We start from the raw sequence: 9,390 nt of genomic DNA, 5'->3' as shown, positions 1-9,390 counted from the left end.
AATAAGAAACTCTTGGGGGATAAATGAAATGAAAGCTAAACTTCATATTCAATAAAATGATTTTAGGCCAGGCACGATGGCTCACGCCTGTAATCCCAGCACTTTGGGAGGCAGAGGCAGGTGGATCACTTAACATCAGGAGTTCGAGATCAGCCTGGCCAACATGGCGAAACCCTGTCTCTACTAAAAATACAAAAATTAGCTGGGTGTGGTGGTGCACACCTGTAATCCCAGCTACTTAGGAGGCTTAGGCAGAATCACTTGAACCCGGGAAGTGGAGGTTGCAGTGAGCCAAGATTGTGTCACTGCACTCCAGCATGGGCAATGGAGCGAGACTGTGTCTCAAAAAAAAAAAAAAAAAGATTTTAAAAAACAAAGATGTATCTCCCCCAAAAGTAGAACTGAAATAAAACTTAGAAACAGTGCCTGCGAAATTCTAAAATTCTAAGGAGGAAATTCCTATCAGCCCAAATTAAAGGCAATTTCAGAAATGCAAGGAGATAAAAAGTTTACCTCTCATCTTCCCTTTCTTAGTAAGATACCAAAAAATGGTACACAGCAAAAGAAGGCATATGCTAAGATGGGAAAACATGGGATTCTGGAAATAATGGTGCCAACTTAAACGGTCTAGAAAAAAGGTGACAGTTGTGTGGCATAACTAAGTTGTAGGAGAAAAATTATAAAGTGGGTAAAATGACAAAGCATCTGGAAAGAACTAAGAATACAGAAGGAAAATTAGGCAAGCAGAAGAATGTAAGGTGAAGGTTAACTGGAGGAAAAACCAAAAGCTGTACCACAGAGAAAATCATGGTGGCTCACGCCTGTAAAATATGGGCATTGAGCTTTACAGGGATTGATTGTAATATAACTATTTAGAAGGATGAGACGAAGGAAATGAGGAAGGTGTCAGTTAAATCATCATTTATCATAAAATGAAGGCAATTTGAACTCAATGTCTAAATTATCAATAGATAGCGATGGAAAGTAACTTCTCAATCTTTTAGTCTATTTAACCAAAGGTATGTGTTCCTTTAATAATTTTTCTTTAGTTTATTGAAAGAAATGTTTACAACATGACACCAACAGAAGGGATCAAAGTGTGTTGTGAAATTGTGAGTCTTCATTCCTTTTTCTTGGTTCTTTGTATTCAAAGATGCCATTTAGTGTGTTCTGTTCTTCATCTTCTCTCTTGTTCGTTTTCCAGGTCTCTTCTACAGAAAAAGACATACCACATCTGGTCACATAGCAGCTTGCCTTCTGCCCCAGGGTGAGGACGAACAGAACTGAAGGGAGAGGGAAGGGTTGGGAGTGGGAGGGGAGGCTGAGCCTGCTCCTCACCCGGGCACCTGGGCTCACTTACATTTGATCCTTTCTTGCCAGGTCTCTTGAGGCCTCTGCCATGAGCTGTCTTGGCCCGGAAGCTAGATACATCATCATAGCTCTCCCGAGTGTTCCACTTTGAGCCTTTCTTCTTTCCACCAAAACCAAACTTCTGGTTTTTATACCGTCGTTTAGCACTGGGCCTGGAAAAGAATGGTCCTAGACATCACCACAGCACTGTAAAGCCTGATGAATCTGATGGCCCAGCAATGCTCTTGATTTCCTTTCTATAAACAAAGCCCCTTAGGCACGTCTGTAACCCAGAATCTCATCCTTGGCCCCACAGTCCTATGCTACAGCCTCTCTAGACAAACTCATCTAGCTCACCTATTTACAGTTCTGACCACCAGGGTAGGAAAATAAAATAAGAAGCAGGGAAGGCTCTACATATATCCCGTGGCTTCCTGCTGTCTTTAGAAAGCTTTCTATTTTAACCAAATCTTATTAAATCACCCTCAGTTGTGTCTATTCCTCTCAAGGGTAAATACATGCAGTTAACATCCAAATGTAATACGTTACATTTGTAACATTCAAATGTAATGTAATGAATACGTTCAAATGTAAACATTCAAATGTAATTATAGGCATTCAAATAACATTCAAATAGAATAACATTCAAATGTAAAACTGGTCATCCAATAGGAATCTTGAATTCAGCATCTCCAAATTCACGTCATCTCCTAGACTGGCTCTACTTCCTGTACATATGCCCTCACTTGAGGCTGGCGCTGCTCCCACCAACCCAGACACACAGGCTAAATATGTGGGAGTCAGCCTTGGTTCTCCTCTCACTCTTTATACCCAATTCAATTACTAAGTCCTGCTCATTTCACCTCTTAAATGTTTCTTCAATCCATCTTCTCTTCTCCCTCAGTTGCCACTTTCAGGTTATTATCATTGCTTATCTCGACTTTTGCAATAGTACCCTTGTCAATTTCCCAGCTTCCCTCAAGTCTGTCACTTATACAAAACCCACTGTAATCTTTTTAAAAACATGAATATAACTTGCTCATTATTGTTAGTACAACCTACAACCTAGTCTCTCCACTGCCTTCTGGACAAAGCCCAAGCTCCTCAACAAGGCAAACCCACAGCCCAGGTCCCCCCAACCACATCGCACCCCTCCTTGCTTTGCCCTGTATTCCCAGTGACACCAAGGGCTTACTGTTCCTCACAAAACCCTGAGGTTTCACATCTCGATGGCTTTGCTCGTTCAAGCTCTTACTTCTTCCCAAACCCAGCTTCTCTTCTATTCTCGTGGTTAATTCCTACTCATGCTTCAAGCAATGCTCAAGTCGAACACTCCTCCAGAAATCCATCCCCAGACCCTGTCAGGTATTTATAAAAGCTGACTCAGTACTAATCCCCAAATGCCTCTATCATAGCACTTACTATCTTACATGGAAATTATCATTTCCTCTAGGCCTGGTATCCAGGTATGCAAAAAAGTAGACTAGAAAGAACAATGAGAGCCCACATTCTCTCTTTCGGTCTTCATACTATGAGGCAGACACTATTTCCTCAACTTAGCAGATGAGGCAATTAGCATTTCGAAAGGTATGGTAACTTGTTCAAAACTGCCCTCCTACTGAGTGGTAGAGTTGGGATCTGAACCCTAGGTCTGAACTCTCAGCCATCACACTGTGTGATGGGGAATCAACTTTTACTCAGCATTCACTTAAAGGGTGCCACATACTTAAAAGTACCTTCTTAGGATGGGTGCAGTGGTTCACACCTATAATCCCAGCACTTTGGGAGGCTGAGGTGGGTGAATCACTTGAGGCCAGGAGTTCAAGACCAGTCTGGCCAACATGATGAAACCCTGTCTCTACTAAAAATACAAAAATTAGCTGGGTGTGGTGGCGGGCACCTGTAGTCCCAGCTACTCAGGAGGCCGAGGCACAAGAATTACTTGAACCCAGGTGGCAGAGGTTGCAGTGAGCCAAGACCGTACCACTGCACTGTAGCCTGAGTGATAGAGTGAGACTGTCCAAAAAAAAAGGAAGTTTAAAAAGTGCCTTCTTTTACTCTTCAAAGACTGACATAGCTAAAAGGGCCCATCACACAGTGCTAGGGGTCCCGGCCCCAGGCAGCAGCTGCACTCTCTGGACTCTATGGCTGCGCCGGTGGAGGTGCTATGTCTGCCATCCTTGTGACCTGTGGCCCCATCGCACCTCACAGAACCAAAGAAACCATGCCAAAACCCTTCTCACCCCTTCCTCATCTGCTGGCCTTTGGCTCCTGCCTTCTTGAGCTGCGCCAGAGGTTTCTGATCTCCCTCAAGGAAGTCCAGTTTATCAGAGAAGCCTGTAAGTGAAGAAGTAGTTTTGATCAGCACCATTGTATTTTAAGAATAAAAGTTTAAACCACCATATGAGGCTGTTATTTGCTACACTGATTTTAAGAGTCACATCCTGCTCTCCAACACCATTTCCAAAACTTAGATCCAATAGGTCCACATCAACCAAGAAGGCTCCAAAGCACTAAGTGTTCAAATCAACTCTAAAGTACCTGCTACCCTCGTTCCCCTAGCAGAGAGATGTACCGACCTTTCTGATACTTCTTAATAGCATTCATCATATGTGCTTTCTCCTGCTGCCTCTTCTGAAGAACCTCCGTTTGCACCTGTGATATGAACACAAGGACCGTTACAGCCATTCCATACCATTACTCCAGTGTCTACATTGCCTTAATAGCAACACCATGATTAATACCGCTACCCTTTGACATTTACTATGTGCCAAAAACTGTGTTAGGGACTCTAAGTATATTCTCAGATCTAGGTATATTCTTCATAGATGAAGATGTATCTGTCTCATAACAATCCAGTGAAGTTGAAATTTGTGTTATCCCCTAAACTGAAGCACAGAGAAGTTAACTTCCCCAAGTCGCACAGTGAAAAAGTGCACAGCTGAGATGACCCAGGCTGTTTGACTCCAAAGCCAGCACTCACCCTATTATACAATCCTGCCTACAAAACTGAAGTAAATCATGTTTAAGACTACATCGATTTTTCACATCACATTTGGACAGATTAATTATCTAACTCACTGTTACTAGGCATGAAAGTACCAAAAGGAAGAGAAAAAAACAATGTCCCCAGGTAAAGAAAAGAAAAAAGTTTGAAGGATAAAAGGAGACACTTTATAATACTCTAACAGAGGGTTTCTCAATCTTGATACTGCTGCAGTGTGGAGAGAATAATTCTTTGCTGGGGTGTAGGGGCCTGTCCTACACTGTAGGATATTTAGCACACCCCTGCCCTCTACCTACTACATGCCAGTAGTACCCTCCCTCCCAAATTTGACAACTAAAAATATCTCCAGGCAATCACAGAAAACTCTTGGGGAGCAAATTCACCCCCAGTTAACAACCTCTTCCCCAATGTTTCCTTAAACTAGGAACAGTGAACTAATAGGCCCAAGTGAGTTTGTCTTTGCTTTTGGTAACTTTGGTTATGTTAAATTAATTACTGGTGTCTTTGAGAGAATCTCAGCCATCCACCTCCAGATCAAAGAAATAATAAATCCGCAGCAGGCCTTTTGTAGAGGACAGGATCCTAGCCTATTCCTACTTTGCTGAGAATGTATCAGTGAAATGACCCCAAATGTGGACAAGAGTTCTGCAGCCCAGATCACAAGTGCTTATGTCCAAATGTTGACAAAGTCTTAACACCCACGCCAATCTTCCTCACATTCATTTCTTCCCACAATCCTAACTTTAAAACCCGTCATCTTCTTTCTTAGATGACCATGAAATAAAAAAGGAAAACCAAGAAAAGTTTTAGGGTATGCCTGATCTGGTGTTACATTAGAACTCAGACATTCATAGTTCAAACACACAGGCAATCTTTCAGACTGGATGACAATCGTTACTATAATTTCTTCAGGAATGTGATTATCACATAGGTCAGTGAATCCCAAACCAGGATGCATTTCAGAATCACCTGGAAAGCTTTTGGGGAAGAGGGGAAAACAGGCACAGATTCCCGGGGATTCTGAAGTCTAGAATTCTGTTTTCAAAAATTTCCCCTGGTGATTTTGCTGTAAGGTCAGGTTTGGAAACCACTCATCTGGACCCAGTGTACAGATGTGAAAACTAACACCCAGAGAGGTGATTGGCTCGCCTGCAGTCACCATAGTACTCCTGGGGAACCACTCATGTCCAGGCAAGATTGTGCTCATGAATACTAGCACATACACTGAGAGACGGTAAATACGTATCAACACACAGTTCCGTTCAGTTCAGGGGACCAAGTCAGACCATGGCAATCTCATCTAACACACACACACTCCGCCTCTTCCTGTCCCTGCACACTTTCCTTCTCACCTTCTTCCCGTATTTCCTAAGTGCTCGCAGTTGCTTAGCCTTTTCAGACCTCTCCATGGCAGCCTGTTTAGTCTGCAGCTTCTGTCGAATCTACAACACAAAATGCTGTCAGTTCATGTTATTTGAATCTGGAATGACCACTACTTAGGATGCACTACAGCAGGGAACAGATATTCCCTGTTCTTTAAACTGTGGAACTTATAAATCACCAATTCCAACCCCTGAGGACAATGGGGCCCACAGGCTGAGCACTTTACTAAAAGTGTCAGAGTGAAGCCAGAGATTGAAAGTCACCTTCCCGCTCCCAGTGTGCTGTCTGTTTCATTATACAAACTGCCTATTTGAAGCCCAGGAAAGAAGACAAACTTCTCCCCATTTCTACTGTCAGTAAACTGAGGCTGGAAACCAGTATGCAGCCTCAGTGTCCTTTTCTAGTATACCACATACACAATAAAAACCCAGGCAGATACCAGGTGCCTAGCCTTTTCAGTCAAACATACACATTTTAGTTAAAGGATGAGAAGTTGTCAGTGATAACTTGTACAGAGTTCACAGTAAGAAGGTGAACTACTACCACGACAAAAGCTCCCTAAAATCCAGCTTGAGACCCCAAGGTACTATTTAAATATACTCATCCCTCAGTATCCATAGAGGATTAGTTCTAGGACCCACTACAGACAACAAAATCCACAGATGCTCAAGTCTTTTATATAAAAATGGTGTAGCATTTGCATATAACCTACACTCGCCTCCAGTATACTTTAAAGTCAGGGGACCTCAACTCCCGGGCCACAGACTCCTACAAACCCGCTATGAATCTGTGGCCTGTTAGGAACAAGGCCACACAGCAGGAAGTGAGTGGCAGGCAAGCAAGCATTACCACCTGAGCTCCACCTCCTGTCAGATTGGTGGCGGCATTAAATTCTCATAGAAGTGGGAACTCTACTGTGAACTATGCATGCAAAGGATCTAGGTTGCGTGCTCCTTATGAGAATCTAATGCCTGATGATCTGAGGTGGAACGGTTTCATCCCAAGATTATCCCCTCCCCAAGTTCATGAAAAAATTGTCATCCACGAAACTAGTCTCTAGTGCCAGACCACTGCTTTAAATAGTCTCTAGATTACTTATAATACTGAATACAATGCTATGCATCACCTCATTCTCATGGATTCAATGTAGTTCTCAGCACATGGAAAATTCAGTTTTCCTTTTGCAACATTTTCAAATTTTTTTCCCAAATATTTTTGATCCGAGGTTGGTTGAATCCACAGATGCTGAACTCATGGCTATAGAGGGCTGAATACATGTTGGATTACATGCTGGCAATCCCCTCCTCCAAAGTTAAATGAGGTCCAAGTTCTACCCAACTCTAAATTGTACTATATCTGAACCATCTAAGAATCCCTCATTTTATAGAGGAGAAAACTGAGGCCCAGAGAAAAGTAATTGTCTACAGGTTCTAGCACTGACAGTGGCAAGGGCACAAGAATGCTGTCCTCTCTGCACACCATGTCATGACCATGCCAGCTAGGAAATGCACTGGGCCATCTTCACCTCGGGGACCACACTTCACACAGCACTGTTCCTCTCCTTAATTGCTGATTTTAGAAAAAAATGTCATTCTTATATGCATCTAATTGGTGGTAACCGGCATGACTCTGAAGTAGCCAATCTATGGAAGAGGTAATAATTGTCCTCTGACAACTGGCTCCCCATTATTGGGCTCATAGCTATCTTTCTAAGCCAGCTGAATATGCTTAAGTACAAAGTTTTGACTTTCCAGAGGAAAACTTCTATTTCTTACCTTCTGCATCTGCAGATCAGATTTGGCCATTTCCGCAAAATAATCAGTGGGTCGCTTGGTAGGGACTTTGAGCTGATGGAGGCGGGGTAAGACTGCAAGCACTGCGGCCTGGGCTTGGCGATAGCTGAGAATCGTAGGACAAAATGTGTAATGAGGTGAAGGAGAGAGGTCTTACGTTCCTTTTCACCGCCTCTCATGAGTTATCCAAGCTCAGAAGGATTCTCAAAATTTGACCTCCATTAGCGAGAACAAACAAACAAAAACTGTCTCACTGATTTAGTATCTAAAAGAAACGTAGCCATACACTAGTTTTTAAAAAGGGGAGGGGTGTTGCTAAAAATAGTTTAAGAGAATGACTACTCTAAAGGTACCCATTAACACAAACTAATGTCGATTATGGATTCTTATGTAATTACTAAAGCAATTCCACACAAGAACATCCCATAAGCAATGTTTGTTTGTTTTTTTCCTAATAACTGAAGCATGCATAAAAAGCTTTAACATGAATATTTCAAATTAGCCCATAAACTGGATTTTGGATCGTGACCGTGGACCAAGGACCTCTTCTCTCAAACAGGGAGAATCTCCTAGCTATTCTTAGTCAAAAGAAGCCGCTCTCCCTACGCCTAGGCTTATTCTGAGTGCAGGCTTACTAATTTCCCCTCTTTCCCACTCTCCTGCACAAGGATCCTCAACTTCTCCAACATTTGAAAACAAACATACAAACTCATCTCTCGCTGGAAGTCGTCTTCTGGATCAACAGCTTTCTGGTCCTTGTTCTGAGGTGCTGGCGCCTCAGATCCACCGATCTCTGGCACCGGACCCAGTGTCACATCGAGCCTTTCAACCCACTCCAGATCCCGCTTGAATTCTGCCAAACATTGCTTCAGGCCATTCTAGGAAATCCAGATACTGAGCTCACAAGAAGGGAACTCTGAGTTTGTCTTTCCCAAGCACAGGCTGTTAGGCGAAGGGACAAAGTGCTAATCCCCAATACCCAGACAGGTAATTGACCCTCTTGGCGAGGCGCAGGGTCCATCTTTCCTGGGACAAGAATCGGTCTCCCAAGCCCAACAGCGCCTGATGCGCATCCCATGTCCGAGTACCCCCGACCCTGTGCCCGCGCTCACCACGTCGTTCACGGCCTTCTTCGGCCCCTCTAGCACGACATTGAGGCCTGGCTTCAGAAGCCCTCGGGAAAACGCATCCTGCAACTGCAGGACACAATCACGGTCACTCCCAGGGGAATAAGGCCTCCTCTCCTACGCCCAGCCCCACGAGCTCGGCTGACACCTACCTCTCTGTCTGTGACAAGGGATTCATCGGATTCCGATTCCGAATCCGAGAGCGGGGGAGTGTCCATCTCGCCGCACGCACGTCCCACACCTACAGGAAGAAGCGGGGTATCCCGAGACCCAAGCGGCTAGCAGAGGGCGGCCCTGGCCGCTGCTGCCTGCCTTCAGCCCCCTACTCCCACGCCGTGGCTCCACGTGCCACCGAATCGCTGCAGCGCCAGCAACTCACAGCTACTGCTCAACTTTTGATTGGGACTTCCGCTTCCGGCGGCAAACTATACTTCCGGTTTGTCGTTGCTATAGGAACCGCTACGGCGTTTGAAAGTGCCCGGGTTGCTTAGGATCCGTACAGGTAGCGCCTCTGGATACATGCGTGGTCTGCTGACCCACAGAGAAGAGAAAGGTGGGAGGGGGTACCTGGGGGTCGCCAGAGGAGCTGGTAGCGGTGAGGGTACAAACGAAAAGGCAGAAAAAGGAGCCGCAGGGGTGGGGTGGCGCGGAGGAGGACCCCGGGGGAGGGGCAAGGGGAGGGGGTAAGGGGAGGAGCAAAGGGCGGGGAGGGCGTGTCCTGGAGGCCGGG

General features: G+C 44.7%; 2 protein-coding genes across 3 annotated transcripts in view; one reads left to right on the top strand and one right to left on the bottom strand.

Annotated features, from left to right (window-relative positions):
- Window positions 1-1,026: 1,026 nt before the first annotated feature.
- On the bottom strand, window positions 1,027-9,128 carry EBNA1BP2 (EBNA1 binding protein 2). Its single transcript, XM_024252734.3, has 9 exons — window positions 8,813-9,128; window positions 8,646-8,729; window positions 8,239-8,411; window positions 7,516-7,639; window positions 5,710-5,799; window positions 3,930-4,005; window positions 3,594-3,687; window positions 1,361-1,523; window positions 1,027-1,211 (listed from the first exon to the last, which is right to left on the bottom strand). Exons 1-9 carry the CDS (start codon window positions 8,876-8,878, stop codon window positions 1,161-1,163), a joined length of 921 nt encoding a protein of 306 aa, XP_024108502.1. The 5' UTR covers window positions 8,879-9,128; the 3' UTR covers window positions 1,027-1,160.
- Window positions 9,090-9,390, top strand: part of CFAP57 (cilia and flagella associated protein 57) — an 87,745-nt gene continuing 87,444 nt past the window's right edge. The window contains exon 1 of one of the 2 annotated variants that reach the window (XM_054536692.1): window positions 9,090-9,213. The gene's annotated coding sequence lies outside the window, so the exon portion shown is untranslated. The remainder of the gene's footprint in view (window positions 9,214-9,390) is intronic. The other variant, XM_024252728.3, reaches the window with a different exon arrangement.

This window comes from Pongo abelii, chromosome 1, assembly GCF_028885655.2.
Source record: "Pongo abelii isolate AG06213 chromosome 1, NHGRI_mPonAbe1-v2.0_pri, whole genome shotgun sequence".
In the NCBI taxonomy this organism is placed as follows: Eukaryota; Metazoa; Chordata; class Mammalia; order Primates; family Hominidae; genus Pongo; species Pongo abelii.
The sequence above is the reverse complement of the archived record's forward strand: the minus strand, read 5'-3'. Positions and strand labels throughout refer to the sequence as shown.

Coding starts and splice junctions, on each gene's coding strand:
- EBNA1BP2 (XM_024252734.3), bottom strand. CDS start 8,878: ATGGACACTCCCCCGCTCTCGGATTCGGAATCGGAATCCGATGAATCC. Junction 3,688..3,929: donor TATTAAGAAGTATCAGAAAG/GTCGGTACATCT, acceptor CTTCACTTACAG/GCTTCTCTGATAAACTGGAC. Junction 1,212..1,360: donor CTGGCAAGAAAGGATCAAAT/GTAAGTGAGCCC, acceptor CTTTTTCTGTAG/AAGAGACCTGGAAAACGAAC.